Source organism: Pituophis catenifer, unplaced genomic scaffold (genome assembly GCF_029215685.1).
Source record: "Pituophis catenifer annectens isolate HBS135680 unplaced genomic scaffold, rPitCat1.0.hap2 SCAF_3, whole genome shotgun sequence".
NCBI lineage: Eukaryota > Metazoa > Chordata > Lepidosauria > Squamata > Colubridae > Pituophis > Pituophis catenifer.
This window is the reverse complement of record NW_027256883.1, coordinates 53178107-53205834: the sequence shown is the minus strand read 5'-3', so window position 1 is coordinate 53205834 and position 27728 is coordinate 53178107. Positions and strand designations below refer to the sequence as shown.

At 42.9% G+C, this 27728-nt stretch overlaps 1 protein-coding gene across 2 annotated transcripts in view; it reads right to left on the bottom strand.

The window, feature by feature from the left end:
• The window catches only part of NDUFV2 (NADH:ubiquinone oxidoreductase core subunit V2), a 28333-nt gene extending 4913 nt beyond the window's left edge, over nucleotides 1-23420 (bottom strand). The window contains exons 1-6 of one of the 2 annotated variants that reach the window (XM_070940625.1): nucleotides 23304-23420; nucleotides 18673-18738; nucleotides 16311-16373; nucleotides 16048-16164; nucleotides 15558-15726; nucleotides 14435-14544 (exon numbers count right to left, since the gene is read on the bottom strand). In XM_070940625.1, coding sequence (XP_070796726.1) covers nucleotides 14435-14544; nucleotides 15558-15726; nucleotides 16048-16164; nucleotides 16311-16373; nucleotides 18673-18738; nucleotides 23304-23345 — 567 coding nt within the window. In that variant the 5' untranslated portion in view covers nucleotides 23346-23420. The remainder of the gene's footprint in view (nucleotides 1-14434; nucleotides 14545-15557; nucleotides 15727-16047; nucleotides 16165-16310; nucleotides 16374-18672; nucleotides 18739-23303) is intronic. The other variant, XM_070940626.1, reaches the window with a different exon arrangement.
• Nucleotides 23421-27728: the final 4308 nt, after the last annotated feature.

The window sequence follows — 27728 nt, the reverse complement described above, 5'->3', positions numbered from 1 at the left end:
TAAAATGGAACAAAACTCTCTTTTAACTTTGTTTAGCTGAAAATAGAAATGTTGGGCTCAATTGTGGTGATAGATTGAGGACTATCTGTACCTACTTTTGAGAGTACCTTAACCAGACTGTTAAGTATACTTTTGCTCCTCATGGAGGCAATTTTGCTATTATTAGACAATGAAATTTGTTGGGTCAAGACTTCTAAGCTTCCTCTAGTGGTCCTTCTGCTTATGAATGTTCTTGAAGACTAGTTAATAAGAATCCAAGCTGTGTTATTTTGTCTTACCTTCTCTCTTCTAGATAGGTCTATACTTAGGCATAGCCAGTCAGTAAAAAGGAATAGGGAATTAGCTATAATAGACAACTGGACAGAATTGCAAGTTCTGTTTTTGCTTGTTCTGTTTCTTGAATATCTTTTTTACTGTGATATCATTTACTTCTAACTTTATTTTAGTTTTGATACAATTTGAGGGATTGATTTATTTCACTTGAGTGCATTATATGTGTTTCTTATAATTCTAATATTTATGTTTTTGCCACAAATAAATAAAAGTGATTGTTTATAATTTATTTTTTATTTTTTATTTATTTTAATTTGATTTATATGCCGCCCTTCTCCAGAGACTCAGGGTGGCTTACAATGCGTTAAGCAATAGCCTTCATACTTTTGTATATTTATACAAAGTCAGCTTATTGCCCCCACAAACTGGGTCCTCAATTTACCTACCTTAGAAAGGATGGAAGGCTGTCAACCTTGAGCCTGGTGAGATTCGAATTTACAGTAATTGCAGACAGCTGGTGTTAATCACAATGCTATCAGTCTGCTGAGCCACCAGGCCCGTATAATGATGGAAAAGCAAAATTAATTTTTGAGGCAATTAATTTTTTAAATCAGTCAAAGCTTTAAAAAATAATTGTGGTTGCTTAGCACATCCAAATTTACCTGGGATATCTGCATGAGATTATAACTTTTGATTATGCATGGGAAAAGTTGCTGCATCTACTTCAGGGCTTCAGAGACAGAATGGAAGTTAGGTTAAATGGCAGAAAATATATTACAAATGAAGTATACATGTCCCAGGATAATGTTGCAAGATCCAATCTGGATCAGTCACCGGGACCAGAGGATCTTCTGAGCTTTTGGACTTGTGCTGGAGCCAATTCTCAGGAAACTTCTCGCTCAACAGAACTGTCCTTGGGCTATTATGTGTGTATTTATGTGGTGCCTTCCTATTGGTCGATTGGCATATTGATGGCTGGCAATTGGCTGTTGTTTCCTTGTGCTGCCAAAACTACAAGGCTCTTGTGACTCTTGATGAGATCATGGTCTCCTCCGACACAATGTCCACCCCTCCTCACATATAATATAGTAGATTTTAAAAAATCAGAAGAGTACAACACAGATCAGAACAACCTAACCAGGACGCAAATCATGAAGTTACTCCAGTACCACCAGCATACCCTTTTCATATTCAAAAGTGAAATGTATCAGCGAAAAGAGCAATTTTGAGACTAGCAAATGTGAGACTAGGCCAAAAATACTCAGATGATGCAGAAATATGAAGAGGGGTTAGGCAGGGCTGTATTCTGTCTCCACTGTTATTTAATATCTACTCTGAGTCAATTTTCAACGAAGCACTGGAAAACATTGATGCTGGCCTCAAAGTAAATGGTGTTCAGATCAACAATTTAAGATATGCTAATGATACAGTTCTGCTTGCCAGTAAGCATGAAGACCTTCAGCTCCCCATCAACAGAGTCTCAGAAATATCTGAAAAATATGGCTTGAAGCTTAACATCTCAAAAACCAAGATCATGGTCAGCAAACAACCCATTAATTTATCACTGATAAATTCAGAAGGAATACTATTAGAAAAAGTTGAAAGGATCACATACCTTGGTTTTAATTTACATGAAAGCTGGGACATGATCAGTGAAGTAAAGACAAGGATAGAGAAAGCTTGAACAGCATTCTTCAAAATGAAAAAGGTCTTCTGCAGTCACGACATAAGCCTAAGATTGAAAATCAGGCTTGCCAGATGTTACACCTTTTCTGTCCTGCTCTACGGAGTTGAGAATTGATCTCTGACAGAAAACCCCTTGAAGAAACTAGAAGCATTTGAAATGTGGATTTACAAATGACTGTTATGTATAAACTGGATTAATAAAATCACAAATGAGGAGGTGATAAGCCTCCTGGGAAAGCAAAGGGAAATAATCAAAGCCATTAAAAAGCAAAAGTTAGAATATTTTGGATATGTGATGCAACACCCAGAAAACGGACGTTGCCTTACCTGAACGTCCATTTTCGGGGCGCTGCAGCTACACTCCATAGCTGGGTTATTCCTCATGTTCTGACAGCAACTGGGTGAATTATATAAATTTTTTTGCTCTCTCCATCTCTGGCCAAACCCACTTGTCCCATGATTCCCCAGTCTTGAACAAAGGCGCAGCACAGCAAAGGAACCGCCCGGAGACAGGAATCAGAAACGGCCAAGCCTGCAAACAACAGGAACAAAGTAGGAAGCCCCAAACAAGGAAGGGAGGGAATGGAGTGTATCCGCAGCACCCCGAAAATGGACGTTCAGGTAAGACAACATCCATTTTCCAGAGCACTGCGTCTACACTCCATAGCTCGGACATACCCAAGCTCATAACCCAGGCGTAGGAGGCTGACTGCTCCCTGAGGCTCAGTCCAAGAGGACGCTTTGCAGGACCCTCCGCCCAAACGATGCCTCAGCCAAGGCGTAAGTATCAATCTTATAGTGGCGGATGAAGGGTGACAAAGAAGTCCATGTGGCCGCCCGACAGATGTCTGACACGAATGCCTGAGTCGCCCATGCCGCCGAAGTTGCCGCACTGTGGGTGGAGTGTGGCAGGATCCTGCCCGGAATGGGCTGTGCTTGAGGTCGTAGGCCGACAAGATGCAGGCTTTAATCCAGCTGCCCACCATGGATGAAGAAATCTTTTGGCCCATAGAGGCCGGATGAAAAGAGACCATGAGAGCCTCTGTCTTTTGAAAGGAAGCCGTCCTATGGATATAACGACAAAGAGCACGTCGAACATCGAGTGTGTGCCAGAGTACCTCCCGGTGGTGTTTTGGAGACGGACAAAAGTCCGGCAGAATGGTCTCCTGGGCCCAGTGAAACCACGAGTTTACTTTAGGAGTGAAAGATGGGTCCAAACGAAGCACCACCATGTTACCGTGAAAAATGCAGAGATCTTTCTTGATGGATAAAGCGGAAAGTTCTGAGATTCTCCTGGCCAAGGTAATAGCCAGGAGGAAAGCCACCTTCAATGAAAGGAATTTGAGCGAAATGGAACCCAGAGGTTCAAATGGTGGGGAGGTGAGCGTTTGTAGGACGAGTGGAAGATCCCAGGAGGGATATCTACGTACAGTGGGAGGACTTAAATTGGTGGCACCATGTAGAAATCCCCGCACCTAACGATGATGGGATAAGGACTGATAGGGCAGGCACGAAATCACCGTAGACAGAGCCGCTGCCTGACACCGTAACGTTGGTTACCACCTTTAAAGCGCTCCATGGCATAGGACCTAGTTATCTTTGAGACCGCCTGCTGCTACCGATGACCTCCCACCGACCTGTGCGCTCCCACAGAGAGGGCCTCCTCGGGGTGCCATCAGCCAAACAATGTAGGCTGGTGACCCCCAGCGGGAGGGCCTTCTCTGTGGGGGCACCTACCCTCTGGAATCAGCTGCCCCCAGAGATAAGGAGAATCCAAGACCTCGGTGCCTTCCGCCGTGCCCTTAAAACTTTCTTTTTTCAGCAAGCCGGGCTGGCTTAATATATTTTTTAACATATTTTTAATTTTTTAATTGGTTTGTTATCTTAAATTGGGGCCAAATTAATATATATCCTTTTAATTGTTTTTTAATGTTTGTATTGTATGTTTTTATCTGGCTATACACCGCCCTGAGTCCCTCGAGAGAAGGTGCGGTATATAAATTCAAAATAAAATAAATAAAATAAAATAAAAACGTGGCTGGGGCCAAGTCTTTATCCAAACTTGATTGAAGGAACTCCAAAATGTCCTGGATAGCTGCCGAAGTCGGGTCCACATGGTGTCCGGAACACCAGGTGCAAAACGCCCTCCAAGACGCCTCGAGATTCGAGATGTGGACGGCCGTCTAGAAGCCTAGATGGTGCCGATTACTTTGTCCGACAGGTGGTCCTTCTTCAGGATGACCCGCTCAAATGCCAGATGGCCAACTAGAGCCACTGAGGCTCTGGATGGCAGATAGCCCCCTGGCACAGGGCGATCCGATGGGGAGGGATTACCCACGGACCTCTGACTGAAAACTCTACGAGGTCAGCGAACCATGGGCAGCGTGGCCAATTGGGAGCCACCAACAGGAGATCGGCCTTGGCAATGATCATCTTCCGAACCACCTGTTGAATGAGTGGAATTGGTGGGGACGCGTAGAGGAGGCCAGAAGGCCAATGACATCATAGAGCATCATGGTCTTCTGCCAGTGGACTCGGGTTATAAACCGAGGGAGCTGAGCGTTGGACGGACTGGCGAACAGGTCGATGACCAGCGTCCCGAAGCGGGTAGATAGTTCTCGAAACAACTGGGGATGCAGTTGCCATTCCGCTGGGTCGATCTGTTCCCTGCTGAGCCAATCCGCCCGAACATTAGCTACCCTGGAGATGTGGTCCGGCCGGATCGAAAGTAGGTAGCATTCCACCCAGCTGAAGAGTCTCGCCAATTCGAGCATCAAGGAGTGGGACCTCGTGCCCCCTTCCCGATTCACATGCACTTTGGCCGACATGTTGTCCGTGAGGACCAGGACATGACAGCCCTCCAAAGCGTGACAAAAGTGCCGGAGAGCCAGGCAAATCGCCCGAAGTTCTAAAAGGTTGATGCTGTGGAGTCTCTCCGATGACGACCATTGTCCCTGTGCCACCTGGTTGGCAATGTGGGCACCCCAGACCTGGAGACTGGCATCTGTGGTTAGCACGATCCGGTCCTGCTCCAGAAAGGAACAGCCCTGCAGAATGGCCGAAGACTGCCACCAGTAAAGCGACAGCCAAACTTGTGGAAGTAAGTACGACTTGTTTGTCGTGTTGCAACAACCCCTCCGCTGATAGGGGAGGAGAAGCCACTGTAACGGGCGGGAGTGTCGGCATGCCCAAGGGCCGATGTTGAAGCAAGACACCATTTTCCCCAGTAGTTGAGATAGGGTCAGTAGAGGAATAGATCTGCGAGCCCAGACCTGGGTGATCAAGTCTTTGATGCTCAGGACCTGTCCTGAGACAGGAACATCTGCCCCCAGGAGGAGTCGATCACTGCCCCAAGGTGCAAGATGTGGATGGAGGGGATAAATTGACTTTTGTCCATGTTTATCAAGAAACCGTGCTGCCGAAAGGCTGAGATCACCAGCTCCATGTCCCGGGTTGCCTGGACCTGGGACGATGACAGGACCAGAATGTCTTCCAGGTAACACAAGACTCTCACCGGAACTGACCAAAGGGTGGCTGCCACCACAGCCACTAGTTTGGTGAAAATCCTGGGCGCCGAAGAAAGCCCAAATGGCACGGCACAATATTGGTAATGCCTGCATACTCGAACCGCACGTACTGCCTGTGAGAGGGGTGAACCGGTACATGCAGGTACACTTCGCACAGATCCACTGACTGCAGGAGGTGCCCTTGCCGCACGGACGACAGGATGGAACAGAGGGAGTGCATTTTGAATCTGCGGTAGCGGACCGCAAGGTTCAGTTGTTTCAAATTCAGGATCCCTCTGCAGCCGCCCAAGCTCTTGGGCACGAGAAAGAACACCGAGTAGAAACCTGTCCCATGTTGGTCCTTGGGTACCCACTCTATTGTGTTGATGTCCAGAAGGTGCGCAATCTCTGCTGACAGGAGTCGGCGCTGGTCCAGCGAGCCAGGAACCGGGCATCTGAGGAAACAAGACGGGGGGCAACCGATGAATTCTATGGATAGGCCTTGAGAGATGGTCCAACGGACCCACACATCGGACATCGGCAAGTTCCACTGATGCTAAAAGTTTTGCAATCGTCTGCCGATGGGATGCGGCGGCCCGGAATCATTTGCCCCATCGGAATGACTTGGAAGCGGCGCCACGAAACGGGCGTTTGGAGGCTTGCTGTGGTCTGCCTCGGTCGTGGAATTGTCTGCCCGTAAAGTGGTCAGCCCCTTGGAAAGATGGACGTTAAGACAATCACCCCCCGGGGCCAGAGAAAGTCTGAAAGGGCTGCCGTTGAGTGTAAGGCGTGTAGCGCTGGTCCTTTTTGCGGTAAGAAGATGGCAGCACTTTGCGCTTATCTTTGTCCTCAACGAGGACTGGGTCTAGCGCAGCCCCAAACAGGTTGGGGGCTTTGTACGGAGACGCTGAGAGCTTCCACTTGGTTTTGGCATCCATCTTCCAATGACGAAGCCAAAAGAGCCTCCGGGAGGTGACTGCCGAGGCGAGGGCCCGAGAGGCGAATTTCACCGAGTTAAGAGAAGTATCAGCGGAGTATTCAGTGGCTGCGACTATCTTGTTGATGTCCTGATGTAATCTGGTTTCCTCAGGGGGAAGCCATTTTTGCAATTGTTGCAGCCAAATGAGCGACGCCTGATTGAAAACCGAGGTGGCTGACGCCATTTTGATTGCCCAGGCTACGCCTGATGGGACTTATGGAAGGCGAGCTCCGCCTGTCTGTCCTCGGAGTTTAGGCCATCCAATGGGTCCGACGAGACGGCCGATGGTGAAGCGAGGCTTGCCAGTGGGGCATCAACAGTCGGGAACTCTAAGAGTGCTTCCAGTTCCAGAGCCGGACAGTACAGCTTCTTATCCAGATTGCTGGACGTTGTGAAGGACCCGGGCTGACCCCACGGTGTTTGGAGTACATCCACAGTTGTGGGCACGGGATAAAATCCTTCTGTTTAGCCACTTTAAATAAGGCATCATGGGGCCCAGCCTCAGCTTTAGAAGAAGCCTGTTCACTGACCGCCCCAAAGTTAGTGGTCAAGCGTGCCTTGTGCAGGAGGGATTTAAAGAGGGCAGGCCTGAACAGATCCATAAAGGCCGGAACATCAGGAGCCAAACCCTCGTCCTCTGAGAACTTGAGGTCCTCTGGGTCAGCATCAGCCTGGTCAGAATCAGTGGAAGAGTCAGAGTCCCCTCGCTGTGGTGAGCGAGAGCTGCGAGCGGCCTGACTGGGAGCCACCACTTGCCCAGGTAACGGAGCCGGGGGGAGGGATGCTTGTTGTAGACCCGCAGCAAAGATCGTGGACAAGGCCGTAGATAATATGGACTGGAAATTGAGTTGAAAGCTCGCTGATGACGTTTCCGCTGCTCGGAGCCCTGCTGCAGTCAGTGTGAAAGTGGCTTCAGGAACAACTGGACGAGGAGCCCGAAATGGATCCAAGCCAACCTTCAAAACATCTGGCATGGAACTTGAGACCCCTTTTGAGGCAGACAGCGACTGAGTCGGATGAGCCATGACCTCTGAGGACGGGCCACCTGGTGATGTGTCTGGAGGGAGAATAGAGGAAGTAGGCTTGATTTGTGTTGGAGGACAACACTGTAAGGGCTGTGGGACCAGACCGAGCGCGACCGAGGTCGCCTGCCTGGCCCTATTGTACTGTTTCTTAAAGGCCTTGTGCCGCCACAAGGCATCCTTGTCGCAGCCGGAGGCCATCTTGGACTTCTGGGACTTGCGGCTGGATGAAACAGACCGCTTCTCTGCCACTTTTTTTCGTGACGCAGAATGACTGGGAGGACTGGCCTCCTGTTCCAAATCGGACGATAGTGAAGAATCCGCCATTGGGAGAGACCCCCTGGTAGCAGCCAGGTATTGCTGGGGTGAGAAGGGAGGTGTGGGACTGACAACCCCCAGCCGCTTCCCTGGTGCGCAGAATGGGCCAGGACACACTGAGACCCAGGTGAGAAGGTAGAAAGCGCAGGCTGTAGGGTTGAAAGGCGTCGGAAACCCGCAGGGCCCAGATGCGTCCACCTGACTACCGATCCCTGGCACTGGGCAAAGGCAGGGAGGTCAAAAGGGCGCCAGACTGCAAGCGTTGGCCACCAGACAAAGTAGAGGATTTCTCAGGGTCTGGCGCCAAAGCGCGGCACAATTGTGGACACAAAATGGCGGGCGCTGTCCCGTTTCTTGTCCAAAATGGCAGGCGCAACTGCCGAAACCCAAAACGGCAGCTCGATCTGAAGCACTCGGTCCGGAGCTAGGATCCGAGCGTGGAAAGGCCACCCCAACAGTTTCACCTACCGCCAGCCGCTCCTCCGATCGTATTGCGCCAAAGATGTCCTCAGAGCGTGCATGAAGCTCGTGCGAACGCTCCGGAGCCTCCTTAACCAAGGAGCGCCACAAGGAGGTGGTGGTGGGGCCGACGACGGCGAGCTGCCCGCCAAAGGCACCCACCAGCAGCCAAGAGTCAAGCCAGATCCGCCCCGAAGGGCCGGAATCTGGTCGCTGTCAAGCGCCCTAAGCGCTGCGGCAATGGATGCCTGGTGGCTGCAATCCAAGCCGGATCTGCCCCGAGGGGTCAGAATCTGGCTGCTGTCAAGCGCTCGAAACGCTGAGGCAATGGATGTGTGGTGGCCGCAATCCAAGCCGGATCCGCCCCAGGGGTCGGAATCTGGTGGCTGTCAAGCGCTCGAAGCACTAAGGCAAGGGATGGCCTGGATCTCCAGACGTGTCACCGAGCCTCCCAGCAGAAAAAATCAAGCGAAATGCAGCTCTCAACCGAGATCAAGAAAGAAATTCAAAAATAAATTAAATGCCTAGTCGCACTACCAAAAGGGGGGTGGAATTTCCAGAGAGAGAACAAAATGACACCTCAGTCTGTCAGCAACTGAGTGAAAGACTGGGGAATCATGGGACAAGTGGGCATGACCAGAGATGGAGAGAAAACAAATTTGAATAATTCACCCAGTTGCTGTCAGAACATGAGGAATAATCCAGCTATGGAGTGTAGACGCAGCGCTCTGGAAAAATACGGCATCCTTCACTTAATCCTCCAGGGAAAGATTGAAGGCAAACGAGGTCCAGACAGAAGAACAACATCATGGCTTCGAAACCTAAGGGACTGGTTTGGACAAAACCCAGCAGCACTTTTTCATACGGCTGTTGACAAAAATAGGATTGCCAACATGATCGCCAACGTCCGATGACAGATATAACACAAGAAGAAGAATCAACAAAAAGAAGGGACACCCATGGGATCACCCCAGTATCAGGAATCATTGCAGAAACTGTCCTATGCGAACTAGAACATCGTGCATTTCTAAACTACCCATCTAAATTTTGGTGCCGCTACATGGGCAACATGTTTGTCATCCACAAAAGAAATGCACTGAAAGACTTTCATACTCTACTGAACTCCATCTTTCTAGACATACAATTTACCATGGAGGAAGAAACAGCTAGACAATTAACATTTTTAGATGTGCTTGTCAATAGGCAGAAAGATAGAAGCCTAGAAACCATGGTTTATCACAAGGCTACCAACGCTCCACATATTCTTTATTTCAACAGTAACCATCCACTGTCATACAAAAAGAGTTGCCTCAGAACACCAAATGGCAGGGTGAGACTCACTGTAGTACAAAGCAAGCTAAATAACTGGAGAGAAGGTACCTATGTGAAGAATTCAGGCAGAATGGGTACCCATAAGCATTTATTACAAGATATCTGCGTAACACATGAAGTGAAAGAAGGTATAAGATCAATATATGGCACATCAAAAACATTTCAGAAGCAGTAGAATGCAGCTTCTGATATCTGCAAGTGGGCATTGCATACTACCCAGAGGTGGGAGATACTTCTAATGTAATTTACTGGATTCCCTGCATGGATTGCCCCATGACTTATGTAGGATGGACATGGAGGAAGCTAACCAGATTGCAAGAACACAAGTGAGTGGTCAGACAAGTAGACTCAAACTCATTGGTAGCCTCAAATAGCAACGAACAAGGACATACCGTATTTTTCGGTGTATAAGGGGAGGGGCGGGGGAGTAGCGGTTATTATTAGAGAAGGTTTTAGGCCGAGGGAGGCCACTGTTCCTCAGACGGCCGGTTGTGAGACCCTCCTTGTGAAGTGGGGTCATGGGGTTCAGATGGGTTTGCTGATCACGTACCTGGCTCCCTGCCACGTGGCAGCAGCCCTGCCCGAGCTACTCAACGTTATCGCTGCGGTGGCGGTTGATACCCCCAGACTTATGGTCATGGGGGATTTCAACCTGCCGTCCGTGGGTGAGACGTCTGAGGTGGCTCGGGAGTTCATGGCTTCCATGACGGCTATGGATCTGACCCAGCTAATTCATGGCCCTACGCACATGGGGGGAAACACACTGGACTTGATTTTTGTCTCTGGACAGTGGCTGAGTGATCTCGAGATAGGGGACATAGCCATCGAGCCCTTGTCATGGTCGGATCACTCTCTCCTTCGCCTTGATCTTCGAACCGCTGCTCCCCGCCGCAGGGAGGCGGAACCGATAAGATGGTACCGCCCCAGGCGCCTGATGGAACCTGATAGGTTCCAGACGGAGCTTGGGCCAATGCCTGAGGTCCTGGCTCACGCCTCGACTGGAGACTTAGTGGCCGCCTGGGATAGGGCGGCCGCTGGAGCTCTGGATCGAGTCGTGCCTTTGCGGCCTCTGACCCGGCGCCGATCTCACCTGGCTCCTTGGTTTACTGAGGAGCTGAGGGAGATGAAGCGCCGGAAAAGACGCCTAGAGAGTAGTTGGAGGGCCAGTCGCACTGAATCTGACCGGACACTGGTAAGATCTCATATTAAGAATTACCTAGTGGCGATAAAAGCAGCAAAATGTACTCATCTTGCTGCTCTTATTGCGTCATCAGATAACCGCCCGGCCGCCCTGTTTAGGGTGACCCGCTCCCTGCTCCATCAGGAAGCGAGGGAGGACCCCTTGGAGGGAAGAGCCGAGGACTTTGTTCAGTATCTGTATGACAAAATCACTCAGATTCGGGAAGATCTGGACTCCGACTGGGTAGATCCAGGGGGGATGACGGGGGCAGGTCCTGAGAATGTTATCTGGGATGAGTTTGACTCTGTGACCCCTGAGGACGTGGACAGGATTCTGGGTAGACTGAATGCGACCACATGTTTGTTGGACCCGTGCCCCTCCTGGTTAGTGCTGGCTTCTCGGGAGGTGACGCGAGGCTGGCTCCAGGGGATTATAAATGCTTCATTGAGTGAGGGTGTCTTTCCCGCTGCCTTGAAAGAGGCGGTGGTGAGACCTCTCCTCAAGAAGCCTTCCCTGGACCCGGCAACATTGGCTAATTATCGTCCAGTCTCCAACCTTCGCTTTGTTGCGAAGGTTGTTGAGAGTGTGGTGGCACGACAGTTTCCCCGGTACCTGGATGAAACGACGTATCTAGACCCGTTCCAGTCGGGCTTCAGGCCTGGGTACAGCACGGAAACGGCATTGGTCGCGTTGGTGGATGATCTCTGGAGGGCTCGGGATAGAGGTTGTTCCTCTATCCTGGTCCTATTAGATCTCTCAGCGGCTTTTGATACCATCGACCATGGTATCATGCTGCACCGGTTGGAAGGGTTGGGGGTGGGAGGCACCGTATTATGGTGGTTCTCCTCCTTTCTCTCCGACCGGTCGCAGTCTGTGTTGACAGGGGGGCAGAGGTCGACCCCGAGGCCCCTTATATGTGGGGTGCCACAGGGATCAGTCCTCTCGCCCCTTTTGTTCAACATTTATGTGAAGCCGCTGGGCGAGATCATCCGTGGTTTCGGGGTGGAGTACCATCAGTACGCTGACGACACCCAGCTGTACATCTCCACCCCAGACCACCCCAACGATGCCCTTGAAGTGATGTCCCGGTGCCTGGAGGCCGTACGGATCTGGATGGGGAGAAACCGGCTCAGACTCAACCCATCCAAGACCGAGTGGCTGTGGTTTCCGACGTCCCGATATAGTCAGCTGGTGCCATCGCTGACTATTGGGGGCGAAGCATTGGCCCCCACGGAGAGGGCTCGCAACTTGGGTGTCCTCCTGGATTCACGGCTGTCTTTAGAAGAGCACTTGACGGCCGTGACCGGGAGGATTTTTCATCAGGTTCGCCTGATTCGCCAGTTGCGCCCCTTTCTGGATCGGGACTCATTACGCACGGTCACTCATGCCCTCGTCACCTCCCGTCTGGACTATTGTAACGCTCTCTACATGGGGCTCCCCTTGAGGAGCACTCGGAGGCTCCAACTGGCGCAGAGTGCGGCCGCGCGGGTGGTGATGGGAGCGACGTGGCGCTCCCATGTAACGCCCCTCCTGCGCGAGCTGCACTGGCTCCCGGTGGTCTTCCGAGTGCGCTTCAAGGTTTTGGTTATCACCTTTAGAGCGCTCCATGGCCTAGGACCTGGTTATCTACGGGACCGCCTGCTACCACCAATAGCCTCCCACCGAGCAGTACGCTCCCATAGAGAGGGGCTCCTCCGGGTGCCGTCGGCCAAACAATGTCGACTGGCGGCCCCCAGGGGAAGAGCCTTCTCTGTGGGGGCACCTACTATCTGGAACGAGCTCCCCCCCGAGATACGGAGGATTCCGGATCTGCGCACCTTCCGTCGCACGCTTAAGACGTTTCTATTCCAGCAAGCCGGCCTGACTTAAACTTCTCCGTTTTTAAATGGGAATTTTAAATTCGGTTTTAAATTATTGGGGTTTTAAATATGGTTCAGCCAAATTTATTTAATTTGTTTTATCTCTATTTTAAATTTTGTATTTATATGTTTTATTTTTATGGCTGTTCACCGCCCTGAGTCCTTCGGGAGTAGGGCGGTATACAAATTCAATAAAAAACAAAACAAAACAAAACAAAACCGAAGTGTAAGACGCACCTTAATTTTGGGGGAGGAAAACAAGGAAAAAAGTATTTTACCTCTGCCTACCAGCATTTAAGGTGGCGCCGCCCTCCTCCTCCTCCTGCAAGCAAGAGGTGCAGGGACTACTCGCTTTCCCCCAAAGAGACCCCTCGCATGCTCTGGGGGGAGGGACAGAGCACAGCCTGAGGAACAAACCTCTTCAGGATGGTCTGGGGGGGGGGAATCTGCCCTGCAGCTTCGGGGAACAAGGCAGGTGCCACGATTTGCGGCTGGTCACCCCTCTGGCCGCACTGACTTCACTCCCCAGCAATGTGAGGAGCCGCCGCCACTGCTGCCTAAGCCCTCTCTGCGCCCAGGAGCCAAGCCGAGCTGAATGGGAGCCCCTAAAGGGAAACGTTCCTCCTTTCCAGCCATTGCTGCCCGGATTCCCCAATGCAATTCTCAAGAGTCGCACTTCAGGTGGCAGCCAGTTCCCCTGCAATGTGCAGCGGGGAACTGGGAAGTGCTTTGGATTCGGGGAGGAGATTGTAGCACTGCCGCCCGAAAGTGTTTTTCTGCACATTGCAGAGCCGCACGCTCCTGTCCTTCTTCTCAGCAGACTCAACTTCTCTTTCCTCCTGGCCAGATCCACCGCCTGAAACAATGTGCACTTTTTTTTGTCTCTGCACACCTCATGTTTGGAATCAGGAAGGGGATCGCGGGTCTGCTGCTGGGCAGATTCTCCCCACCCCCCACCGTCCCGAAGAGGGAGAGTTGTTCCTCAGGCTGTGCCCTGACCCAGTTCTCTGCCGCCTGGAACTGGCCGAAAATGGCCAAAGGGTGGGGGCCGGGGCTATATTTGGCGTATAAGACGCACCAAGATTTTCACCCCCTTTTTGGGGGTAAAAAGGTGCGTCTTATACACCGAAAAATACGGTATATTCAATTTTGCAGTTACTAAGACTATTAACTGTGCAAGTAGAAAGATAGCCAGAGAAATGATTGAAACGGGCCCCTTGTCAGTCAACAGGAGTACTGATTTACCACCAGTTTACGAGAGACTTAGAAGCCAAGGACTTGAAGCACATCAACACACAAATCAACCAATAGGAAGGCACCATATAAAAACAATGCATAGAATAGTCCAAACCATATGTTTCGTTCCAGAAGTTCCTTGAGGATGGGCTCCAACATAAGTCCAAAAGTTTGGAATACTAAATTTCTGGTTCCAGTGACTGACCCAGATTGGATCTTGCAGAAAATATATTGCTCTCTGCTTGGCACACAGCATAGCCATATTCAAATTTCTGATCTTTATATGTTGGAAAGTGTATAGAATTTCATAGCACAATAAATAATAAGCAAAATCCCTAAAATTTTGTGAACTTCCTTCTTGAAAAAAAGTTGCTCTTTTTATGATGGAACAACAAATAAAATATTGAGAACCACTGATCTAATTCATATAAAATTCATTTTTAGTAAATCTGTTCATTAGAATATTATATGAAAACCCATACTATGATAGAGAAAACTTGCTGTTTATGCCAATTTAATTTTTCCAGGCAACAAGCATATACAAAATGGATACACTGAAAGATATAAGGCTTATTTCTACTTACATAATAGTTGTCATTTATTTGTACCATTGGTGCATTTACGCAAGCTCCCAAACATTCAACTTCAGTTACAGTGAAAAGTTTATCAGACGTAGTTTCCCCAACTTTTATACCTGAGGCAAAACAAATTAGTTTGATTTATAATAAAGCAAACTGTAAACATGAAAACTTTATGGCTATTTGTCCCAATACAATGTTCCAAAACTGATTATGGCAGTTTGCATAATTCAGTATTAGATTTACTGTATTAAATTAGCACGTTTCCCAATTTGTTCTTGCCACTAGAGTTGCAATCCTGTTTATAGGAATGTATGGGTATATAGCTGGCTGTTAGATAATATAATGAGCCAAATGTTATCTTAAATGAAGGTATTTTTATTTCATAAATGTCACAAGAAACTATTTTGTGGGCTGGGGGAAGAATGAAATAGTATCTTAAATTTCAGCAAGTTTAAACATATGCATCTTGCCCCTTAAGGGATCTCGCATCACAAAAAGCCAAAATGTTAGAATAGAAAAGAATTACAGAGTTGAAAGGGACCTTGGAGGTCTTCAGGCAAGAAACCAGAGGTGGGGCACAGAGCCCTTTGTGGGTACGTGCGCTGTCACCCCAGCTCAGCCATTGGATTTCTGACGCTCTGGCACACACGTGCACGTGACTTGCCTTCCGGTTTGGGCACTGTGCCAAAAAGGTTCGCCATCACTGCCCTATACCATTTCAGACAAATGGTTGTCCAAGCTCTTCTTTAAAATCTCCAGTGTTGGAGCACCCACAACTTCTGGAGACAAGTTGTTCCACTGATTAATTGTTCTGTCAGGAAATTTCTCCTTAGTTCTAGGTTGCTTCTCTCCTTGTTTAGTTTCCTTCAATCTGTTTTCTCAGGCTCTTATTTCCTTTTCTCCCTTTTCTTAGCTATAAACCAGCCTCTCAGGCTATGTAGCTCCACTATCAACAGCTAAAAAAATCCTATTGTCCAGCTCTCCAGGATACAAGGGTAACTTTGTCATGATCAAGTTTCTTTGCAAATATGCTTTTCAGAGTACAAATATAAATTGGATTAAGTAAGAAAAGTCAATACAACATGAACAGACTCATGATACAGGAAAATTAAGTGTTGTTTCATACCAAGCTTCTTCAGAATGGCTTCTAATATAGTATCTGAATCTTGAAGCATGCAAGGTGTGGTAGTGCAGATTTGAATATGATATTTCCCAACAGGCTTACGATTAAACATTGTATAAAATGTTGCTACTTCATAAACTCTCATAGGAGGCATTTGTAGAATCTCAGCAATCTATAAATAGGAGAAAATCATTTTTTTATTTGAATAATATATTTACATATATTAGTACTTTTAGCAGAAGCAATGAAAATCTTGCAATGTCTTAATTTTCTTAAATTATGACTCACAGAATTATTGCACATAGTGCAATCTGAAGTCAGTAAATACTGTGAAATTATCTGAATATTTTTAAGATTAATAAACTTCCTTATATGATCTGGCAACATTCTAAATTATTTGTTTTAAATGAGGTACTTAATGAATATTAAAATTATTTTGTGTTAATATTGTTCAGTTATACATATGCTAAAATATCAGATTAAAGATAAGTACCTTATTCATAGCTGATATAGGTAGCCATCCATGTTGTCTTTGAGCCAAATCCAGGACTGGGATTACTGCCGAAGATTTATGTCCTTCTGGGTAGTTATTTACTATTCCATCTATCCTCTATTATTAAAGAAAATAAATATTACAATAACCAATTTTATTGAAATAGAAATACAGCATTTCACCCATCAAAACATGAAAAGTCATCAAAAAGGGACTAAAATGGTGTAAAAGCCCAAGTAATTTAATAACAAAATAAAACATACCTTATAGTTTTCAGGAGTGAAATCAAATGGGGTATTTGGGTTGTTTTCAGGAGTATCTCTGTGCTGTACAAATTACAATAAAATAATGAAAAGATGGTTAGATGTAGAAAAATTATAGCTTCTGTATCTTAATTATGATACTTCATGAGGAGAGATTCGTTTTAAGAAGATATGAAAAGCTGTACTAATAGCTGAATTACTGGAACCATCTTCTATGCATCATCACTCTAGTCAGTAGTTTCAGAAATAAAATGTTGCATCATGCTATTTAATTATATCACACGGGATATGTGTATTAATAATGAATACTTTGATCATCATTTCAATTTACATGTTTATTATGTAAGCAAATTGCAATAAGTGAAAATATTGTTGCAGTAATTGGATGCAGAATTGAAAAATTAAAAGTTTATGATAACCTATACAGTTGAATGTCGTTTAATTGATCACCTAAAGCTATAAAAATTATTGTACCCAGTCAAATATTACAGTACAAGTAATCCTTAAGAAACATGCCATTTGATGACTGTTCAAACAACGAATGACATCCCAAAACTACATACGAACCTGTTTCTTCAAAGTCACAATAGATGCAGCGCTTTCACAGTCAACAGACCAGGGGGATTCTGCTGCGCCCTTTCCTGCCAGGTCTCCCCACCCCCACCCCAACATCCCCTGCAGCACACTTAGACTTGCTCCCAATGATTCCTGGAAGCAGTACCATTTTCATTATTTCAGGAGAAACTACACAATATTTTGAATAAGATGATCCAGGGGAGAATGTGTCAGTTTGTTGCAAAAGTCAAATCCAGAAAGCACACACAGATAATTGATTCAGCAGGATTCATTAACTTCCCTTTATATGCAATATAACACATGAATAAATGTACAATACCAATAGTTGTTCTTCCAACATGGTAGAGAGGAGAGATCAGTTTCAATTCAGAGTTCAGAGTATACTAGTTTTGTTTTAGAGCTGAGCACAGAGCTAAGCCATGCCCAGACTTCTTAAGTTTCTGTTTCCAAACAGCCCTCATTGGCTGATCCAGTTGCTATGCCTAATCATTGGCTGACCTTGTTACCATGTCTCTGCCAGTTCATGAATATTCTGATAGAATGTTACTTGGTTAGGATGAATGGAAAAGTATTAATTCCAGCGCATGTTAAAAGACACTGAGCCATTCAGAGACTGAAGAAGGAATGAGAATAGTGACCGGTGAATATCTGCTTAGAAAAATATTGCTTTGTTTAGAATACAAAGTTTAAGAACTTGTGTGTAGACATGAAAAAGGAATAAATATGAATTTTAAAGCTGACAGTTTATAACGGAAGTTTAAGAGTTAGTGAAGGATACATGGGTGACAGGAAATTATGAATATGGGACAAACCACATTTTTGTAGAAAGAAATGGTTGTTAGGGGAAAATAGAAACAGAAGAAAGGAAATTAAATAAAAGTGAAAGTACAAAGGATGTGACGAGACAGTACCAGTCCTGTACAAAATGTATTAGAAAACACATTAATTTCCCAATTAAATGTAAGAAAAAACAATACAGAACTGTTTGGAATAAAGAACAATAATGCACAGTACCACAAATGTAAGACATGTACAGAATGATGCCAATGGTGAAAAAAGAAATATTTTTTGGAGAAAGTTTTAGGTGAACACTGATGAAAGTGGGGAAGGTCCTCCAATCAAATATATTCTCTTTGGAATTACTAAAATGCTTTTTAACACAATACTTTAAACCCAAAATATCAATGTTTATATCAAATCAATTGCTAGATATTCAATGTTGTTATAAAGTTTAACAACTAAATATGCTACTAATCCGGAATATATACTGTAACCATACCACACAATTGTTTAATACACTTTTAAAGTTATAAAATATGGTTTTTGTTTCCAACTTCGATTCTTACTTCACTATTGACAAAATCAGAAGTCTGGTCAGATAGACATACATTCAGATAGACTTATACAAAATTACCATAGTCATTTTGTATATGTAAAACTAATGCAAGAAGCTTATACATGACTGCTTAATGGGATATGTATGAATATAACAGATAAGCATTTACACTTTGGGGGCCAATATCCTCTATATTCTTGCTGGAAATAGATTCCATTAAACATAATGAGCTTTTCTTCTAAGTAAACATGATAATTCAGTAGGTTGATATATTTGCCAAGTACAACAATCATATATACAATCACCTACAATACTATGTATAGCAGTTTTATTATTACTAATAGAAAGGAAGTGTAATGTTATAAATAATTAACAAATTGCACACAAATAAAAGCCACATTTTTCCATTTCACTAAACATTTTGTATAATCATTTGTTCAAACTACTTACCACAAACAAAGTTCCACCACTACTTCTGCGTTCTGCTGATGTATAAAGGCAACGAATATTTGTCACCTACAAATATTTCATATAAAGTTAATAGTTTGTATTTCCAATTACAGCTAAGAAATCGAACCGATCTTAAATTATGTTTATCCTTACTGAATTAGATGAGTCTATTTTGTTACTGTACTGCTGATAATCTGTCTACACTACATATAAACCAAAAATATACAGTATTAAATGCAAAAGTAGGTAGTAATATCTGTAATAATATGTATTAACACTTCAAATTTGTCCTCTACCTGCATCTAAATCTTCATGATTCAAAAGAAGAAATTACCTGCAGGAAGTTTGGAAAAGGAAAGATAAACAGCTTGAATTTTGTCTTCTGTAGCCTGCATTTCAGAAATCCCTATAAGGCTCATTTTCTCCAGGAACTAAAAAGTCATCCTATCAACAGAATCTTTGGTGCTTTTGTGACATAATAACCAACCATCTATACATCTGCTTACATGAATAAAACTGTGAGAACTAGATTACAAATCTTTAATATAGAAATATCTAGCAGCTTGATTTACTATCTTTGCTGGTATGCTAAAGAAATATTGTGCAAATTCTGAAATAATAAAATTTGTTCTTTATAATAATGTTGTGTTTCTAAATCTGTCTAAAAACAGTTCCCTAAAAATGGATTGGGAAATTATTGCAAACAAGGAAGTTGTTCATATTTGGACAAAACTGAATGACAATGAGGAGCCGTTTGATAGAAACATGCTGAGGGAATACAATATTTCTTTGAATGAATTTAAAACTCCAGACCAAATGAAGTGGCTATAGCTATTCTCGAGGAATTCTGGACAACTGATAAAATGACAGCTGAATAAATTATAGCAAATGTCCTGAGGAGAGGAACCTCCAACAAACTATAGACTAGTCAGTACAATTTCAATATCTAGGAAAATTCTAGAGCAGATAATAGAAGGATACAGTACCCTGAAAATAATGTGGTAATTCCCAGAAATCAGAACCAATCTTGCTAGGCTAACCTGACCTCTTTTTGATCATGTAATTTTCCTAATGGATTCTAAGAATCTTGCAGCCTTAATTTTGCAAAAAATTTAACAAAGTATTCATCATGTTAAATTGATTAGCAAGTTAGTTAAGTGTGGACCAGATACTCTGACAATTACAGTAAATAGATCTTGTAAAAATGCTCATCTGTGATTCCTCATCTTGACAGAAGGATCTTAACAAATTGGAACAGTAAGCAAAAAGCTGCAATAGGGACAATGTAAATGTATGTTTGGGTAGCTAAAAGTAAAAAATTGAGTACAGGATGACCATTACTAGTCAGCAACACCTGCAAAATACATCTTATATTTTGGTGAATCACAAATGAACATAAGCCAAAAGCATAATGCACTTGCAAAATAATCACAAAGGATATGAATAAGATTCTTGCAAGGATTAAAAGAGCATCTCGATCAGTTGCCTACAATTGAACAGTGATATTTTCAGAAGAATTGGGTATCAAAATTAGAAAACAAAACCGCAAAATCATATTTAATACCAAAGTGGAAGGTCACAGACCAAAATAAAATAATTAAGATCAGATACAAGTAATTTAAAGAACATGAAAGAATAAAAATTAAACAATGTAAGGATCAAAACAAGCCTAGTTTTAAAACAACTAGCATCAGAAAAATTAAAGCAGCTTTGGAAATCATAAAGCAACCAGTAAAAGCAATAGCTGGAAAACCTGAGACGTGAATCATCCAATTTAAGCAAAATCAGCTATTTCAATCAGACCAGTGGCAATTCTGCCAAAGTATAAATGACAAATTCTGAAAACTGAAAACCAAACAAAAAGAAAACAATACAGTTTTGGAAAGATCTATGAGAAACTCAAAAAATGATAATAAAAATGATGAAGGGATAAAATAATTTGAAAATGAATTTAATAAAAATTAAATGGAAGAATTAACAGCAGAAACAGTTAACAATTGAGTGAAAAGGGTTTTTTTTTGCAAATGATCAATTGCATAGCTTGTAGCTCAGATATCTGACATTCAGTTATAACTAAACAGCTTAATGAAGTATTGCATAAAAGAGACATTAGTAACTGATTAATAACTGACAAAACTTATGATTCAAAAAGACCCAGCAAAAGGGACACCATCAGGAAATTATAGACCAATAACATACTTGCCTACAGTGTTTAAATTATTTACAAGCATAATAGTAGACAAATCTAAGATTCAGAAAAAAATCTTTCCAATAGGACAGAAAGAAAATAAAAGGAAAAAGATTACAAAAAAATCAAAATCTGATTGATAAAATGATATTGGAGAATTACAACAGCTGAAATCCCAATTTACATATGATGTGGATTGATTATAAAAAAAGTGTTTGTTTCCTTACAAATTCATTAGAGCAACAAATGTTTGGAAACAACTAGAATGTTTATAGAAAAAATAATGAAGCAGTGAAGACAGAATTAGTGGTTGGAAATATTTCCTAATGATAAGGGTGGTTCAATTATGGAAGACTCGGGTTAGGAGATGGGTGGCTCTTTTGGATGCATTTAAATAAAAGTCATCAGTCAGATGTTTAGGTGGATTTCTGCAGTAGGCAGGGAACTGAAGTAGATCTAAGGTCTTTCTAATCAGTACATCTTAACTGAAAAGAGATATGAAGTCAGATGCCACAAGGATCACTCCTGGGTTTTCTAAACATTTTATTAATATTTACAAAGGAAATGCTTACCGAAGTTGTGCATAACACTCAATTAGGTAGATATATATGCTAATTTCTTAGAAGCCTGAAATCAAATTCAACACAACTTTGCCAAATTAGAGATACAAGCTGAAATTAATAAAATGGAATAAAGTGAATGACTGGAATGAAATCTATCAGAGAAAATTGTAGAGTTTTGTTTAGGTAACAAAAATCAAATCAGAAGGAAAAAGTGCTTTACTTGTTTTGGTAAGAATTCTTATGAAAAATCTTGGAAAAGATGATTACTAAATCATCTTTTCTTTTGTTTTACTGTCAGATCATACATCAATACAATAGAATATAATTTCCAAACTCAGGAAATTAAGAATTCCACCTTTAGTTGTGCTAAATTGTGTTTAACCCATTTTAGCGTGCTCAGAATAAAGCATCTCGAAACAGTGTTTAGTTCTAGGCAAACTCCCCCCCCCCTTTAAAAGTTTCTGAGGAACTGAGTAAATTCAGAGAATGCAATAGGATGATTTGCAGACTAAAAAGTTAAGTTATGTGGAGAGAGATTGCAGGCGTATGGCATATTTAGCCATGAGAAAAGATAGCAGAGTGGGGTGTAGCAAGATGATGATTGAGATGGCAGCTTGATCTGGAGGTTTTTTGTTGTTTGTTTACCAAATTTATGAAAAGGGTTACACAACTGGCAAGAAGATTTTTAGATTAAATAAATGCCTTCAGACCATCTGATGTACCTTAATTTCTATTTCAGCACTTAATGAAGGGCTTAATTGGCCTAAATGACCTCTTCAGTTCCATGAAATAATCTATGCTTTGATAGCCTCCAGGCAAGAGACAATACGCAGTAGATACAATAGACATTCAAGCAGCAAAAGTACAGGAATTAACATGAATATTTTTAAAATGATGTTGATGCAGCTATTAGCCAGATATAACATTGACCTTGACATATAATTTTGATCAAAGATTCTACAAGATATGACTGCTAGTTTAATGGACTTATTTGAAATTTTGACAGTGTCCTGGGTAGTAAAAGTTTTCTGCAATGAGCAACGTCCATCTAAAACAACCAGGTCATACAAATACAAAAATAATGCATGGTGTACAAATGTAAACTTCTTTGCCTGGTATACTATTCCCTTTTCTTTCTGTTTATATATATAAAAAAAGATAAGAATCAGGAAGTGCTTACTATCTTGGGACATTATTAAAAGGAAAGATGTGTAGCAAACCTTTTGAGTTTTGTTATTTCTAACGATCTAGAAGATGCAGGCTTCTTTTAGAAATCAATATTCATATATCTTCCACACCAATGTTACTTGCCAATAGGACAACAGATCATTGTTTCAGGACAACAGCAGATACGTGTAACTATCCAACTCAAATTTATGTAGAAAATGCTGCCTGCTACATACAGCTTCAGCTCCCGCGTTCCATTAATCAACTGACGGTGTATTTTAATGCAAGAGGACTTTTGTGGAAGCCGAGAGGTAGAAAAACCGTTCGGGCGATTATGACAATTGCAAATTTCGGTCAATGCCACTATCCTCTAGTTCGACCCAGGCGAATTAGCATAAACGGAACGAATCTGAGAATTAAGACGGACTGATTTTCGGGGCGATATAAAGGGACAGGTGGTTCGCTCCGCATCCATCTTCCCCTCGCTTGCCGGCTTAGGCCCGCCGCTTATAGCAAAATAGCGTTGCTCTGACACCCACCCTTCGTTTCTCCTCCGCCGAGGAAGTGAGGTACAACAGCCCGAGCCTCACGCTCCTCCCCTTCCCGGAGAGGAAGGCCACTATGCCCTTGGTAGCTCAAACTCTCCCTCAGCTCTCTAACGGCGCCCCACTTGCTCCTTGAAGGACGCCAACTTTTCCCGGCCCCCTCCTTACCAGGCGTGGAAAGGCAATCCGAAAACGAACAGAGAACAACATGGCAGCAACCGCCTCCACCGCCACCTCAACCCGGTTCGCCCGCCCTCAAGAGTCACAGACACTCAGTACCCTGGGCGCTCTCGGCAGCGCATGCGCAACCGGCGCAGTGAAAACAACCGGCCTGTTGGGAGTGCGGCGCGCGCGCTTTTTTAGGCCCATTACGGTGGACGCACGCGCCACTCACGGGTGGAGTAGCGCCCTAGAAAAACGCGAGGTTTTCCTTTCAAAAGTGCAGCTGAAGACCGTGGAAGAGATCAGATACTGACCGGGCTGTCCGTTTTTCAGGCTGGAGTCCTGATGCATGATGCGTACTTTTACGCTTGCTGGCTTTTTAAAAACAGTCCCAGTTTGCAAAACCACACTTCTACAAAGCTGCCAAGACTACCTTTCTGTGCCGTTCGAGTCTGCGCTTGAGATGTTTACTAAAAGTTGTAGCAGCGGAGGGAAGAACCGATTTCATCTCCCAATTCATTATATGCCAATAATAAGGGCGGTAATGAGGACACTAAGAGAGCAGTAAATCGGCCAAATATGACATCTTAGTTGTACATAGAAGCTGACTGGAGCAGAGATGCATGCTTATTATAGTGTAATCTTGCGTAAATCCATCTAAAAAGAATTTAAGAGAACTTACTTGCATAAGAAATAGAGAAGAAATTTAGGAGAACTTACAATGCAGTTTTAGGCTGCACGAACAAAGGGATAGTATGAAGGTTACCTGAAGTGTTAACACTGCTTTATCCTGCTTTGGAAAACCTCACCTGGAATAGTATGTCTAGTTTTGGTCACCATGCTATAAAACAGATGCTGAAACTCTAGAAAGGTGCAGAGAAGAGCAGCAAAGATTAGGAAGCTGGAGGCTAAAACATAATGAATAGTTGCAGGATCTGGGTATGTCTAGTCTAACAAAGAGGATTAGAGGTGACATAGCAGTCTTCCAATATTTGAGGGGTTTCCATAAAGAAGAGGGAGTCAAGCAGGGGTGAAATCCAGCAGGTTCTAACAGGTTCTGGAGAACCGGTAGCAGAAATTTTGAGTAATTCGGAGAACCAGCAAATACCACCTCTGACTGGCCTCGGAGTGGGGTGGGAATGGAGATTTTGCAATATCCTTCCCCTGCCACACCCACCAAGCCACGCCCACAGAACCGGTAGGGGAAAATTTTGGATTTCACCCCTGGAGTCAAGGTATTCTCCAAAGCACCTGAAGGCAGGACAAGAAGTAATAGATGCAAAGTAATTAAGGAGAGAAGCAGTTTAGAATTAAGGAGAAATTCCCTGACAGAACAATTAATCAGTGGAACAACTTGCTTCCAAAAGTTGTGAATGCTCCAACACTGGAAAGTTTTAAGAAGAGAATGGACAACAATTTGTCTGAAATGCTGTAGGGTTTCCTGCCTGAGCAGAGGGTTGGACTAGAAAACCTCTAAGGTCCCTTCCAACTGTTATTATGTATTCTGCATTCTGCATATGGTTTTTAAAAGGGGCAGGCAGTTTGGCATCTCATGCCTACATGTTGATTCTAATTCCCATCAGCCATCCCATGGCTACATGTTGATTCTGATTCCCATTTGGAAGGCTGTTGGAGACTTTTTTGATAAAAGTTGCCAAAATCAGTATAATCCTTTCTTCCTATTTTGACATGTGAACAGAACTATTGTAATTTAAATCCTAAAATATGCTTGGCATCGTTTAAAAATATATCTGTATAACACATACTATTCCAGAAAAATGTTGGACTATCATTGGAATGTCCAGATTGGAGTAATACAAATGAAGAATGAACAATTCAAGTTTTCTGAAATATTTTAGTTCAAGAACTATATGTTTCTTATACATCACTCTAAAAAACAACACTTTATTAACCCCTTCATAAAACTAGGCTACTCCTCCCTCCCCAAAATTCTAACTTTGCTTGTCTGTATCATATGAAAGCTTTATGTAAAATACCTTCTATAAAAATTAAGTATGTATCTTGGTCACCTAAAGGTCACTCACCCCTAATATATAGGACTGCACCATCAATATATGAATATTTGCATTCTAATTATGAGGAAAAGTGATCTCAGCTTTCTATTAAGTAAATATGGCATTATTATTTAAATCATTATTGATGTTCCACATACCCAAAACAAATTTGGAAGGTATTACAAATAGCAGATAACTAGATAGAAAATAAATTCCAGTTCTCAAATAATATTATTGTAACTAAATAGTACAGGAGGTTAAACTTTCTCAATTCCCATCTAGTAATAACAGCCACGTATTCCAAATTCTCAGCAACCAAATTGAAAATTGAAACTTTTAAAATCTTGTCTTGGAGTGCAAACTTTGTACAAATATATTTTGGTCTGTTAATATTGATCTGAAAAGATAGTAGATTTAGAACTAGACTCTTGTGACTTTTTTCTCAGTTTTGTTCTTTCTTAATATAGAAACTGAAGTACAGACAGTAAATCTAACATTAGTTGAGATCATCTTAAAAGAGTTTTCTATGCTAGCACCCAGTTCACAAACCTTAATTAATCCTTGGATCAAAGGAATATCTTTGGTTATATTACCAAAGATATAATATTACCAAAGTGTAATCTTTTGCAGGGTGTTTCAAATGCAAATAGTCCCTTCATCTCATTCTTAATTCCCAATGTGTGTCCTGACTCCATCAGTTTTTGAAATTCTACAATACAACATTTGGAAATGAATGGTAATTGCTTATAATGCAATCAATATACTTTTGATGTGCCAGTAAAATACCCTGAATTAGCCCGCAGATATAAAATTATAAAAATTATTTGTAGTATATAGTATCAACTCACATCACTGAAAGGTATTTCCCAAAGTTTACATTCAATCTACCGGTATTTTGCTAGAAATAAAATAGATTGCTAGTTGTTCCAGTGTTGATACACATATTTTTCTTCACATAAGTTGACAAGTATATTAAATAGCCTTATGAATATAGGTACCTCTTAAGACCACAATTGGGACTGGAATTTTGGTTGTTAAGCAATGTGGTCATGTGACCAGACCCAATTTTATAAACAATTTTTATTGGGAGTCATTAAGTGAATCACATAGTCATTAAATGGATCACATGCTCATTAAACAAATTTGCTTCCCCAATTGATTTTGCTTATTGGAAGCCAACTGAGAAGATCACAAATTGTAATCACATACTTGCAAGACATTGTAATCGTAAATACAAGCTGGTTACCAAATGCCCAAATTGTGATTGCAGAAGTGGTGCGATGATAGTCATAATTTCAAGGCTATAAGTCACTTTTTCCAAAGCTGTTGTAATTTCAAATGATTATTAAATGAACGGTCATAAGTAAAAGACAACTTCTGGTTCAGAAGTCTAGCATTTAAATATAACTTCAATAAAGATAGACACACGCATATATGCGCATGTGCAATATGACATAGTTTATATATCAGTTTAATTAAGTAAACACTGTCCAAAGTGAAGTCAATTTTGAATCAGTTTCCCCGAAGAAAGATATTTGAGTGAACATCCTTCACAACTTTTTAAGTAGCATTTCTGCTTTTTCTGAAACTAAGATTGACTTTAATGTGAACTAGAAGGTGATACTGTAAATATCACCTTTTGATGTAAGATGAGAAAGAGTTTGGTTTGTAAATGAAGGAACAATTAAGAAACATTTTATTATGATGTATTCTTTAATTAAAAGGCTTAAGGAAGAATTAACTAGTTCTAGTAAAAATACTGGTATAGCATTTATTGACTGCCATCTTCTGGACAAATGCAAGAAGCATGTACTGTATACATAGATATAAATTCCAGTCTAAATCTCCAGTCATTTCTTTTGATTACATAAGTATTGTGCCAAAGGCCTACAGGATTTCAAATGATAGCCACAGTCATTATTTTACCAACAAGTTGTGTAAGGACATGTATGTTTGTATATATATAACCTTAGACCCTATATGCTTATCTGAAAAGATTTATTGTGGGACCACTTTTAATCTGCTTGTTTATTCCTTATTAGTGCAGAATTTTGTTGAGCCAGAAGGAAATGGATTTTCTAAAGGCCCCCTGAGTTCAGCCTAAATTAGATTGCCAGCCAACCAGTCAACAGCCATGCATGTAAGGCATCTGCTGGGACTGTCAAAAAGTCAAGATAGTGGCCATCATTCTGGGATCAAATCCCTGCTCCTAATGGTGAGGTTTCGATCCCACAGTTGTGACCATTGTTTTTATTTTGGAAGGTGTAGTTTCACTTTTTTGACCTCTCTGCAGACCCACCTGCCTTCTTGCCATCCTCCTTCTAGAGCACAAGAGTGTTGGTTTCTTTATAACAGTGAACTGCTTGCTACAAAGCATATCTCTGGCCTCATGGGGGAGACTGGAGATTAGGGTTGA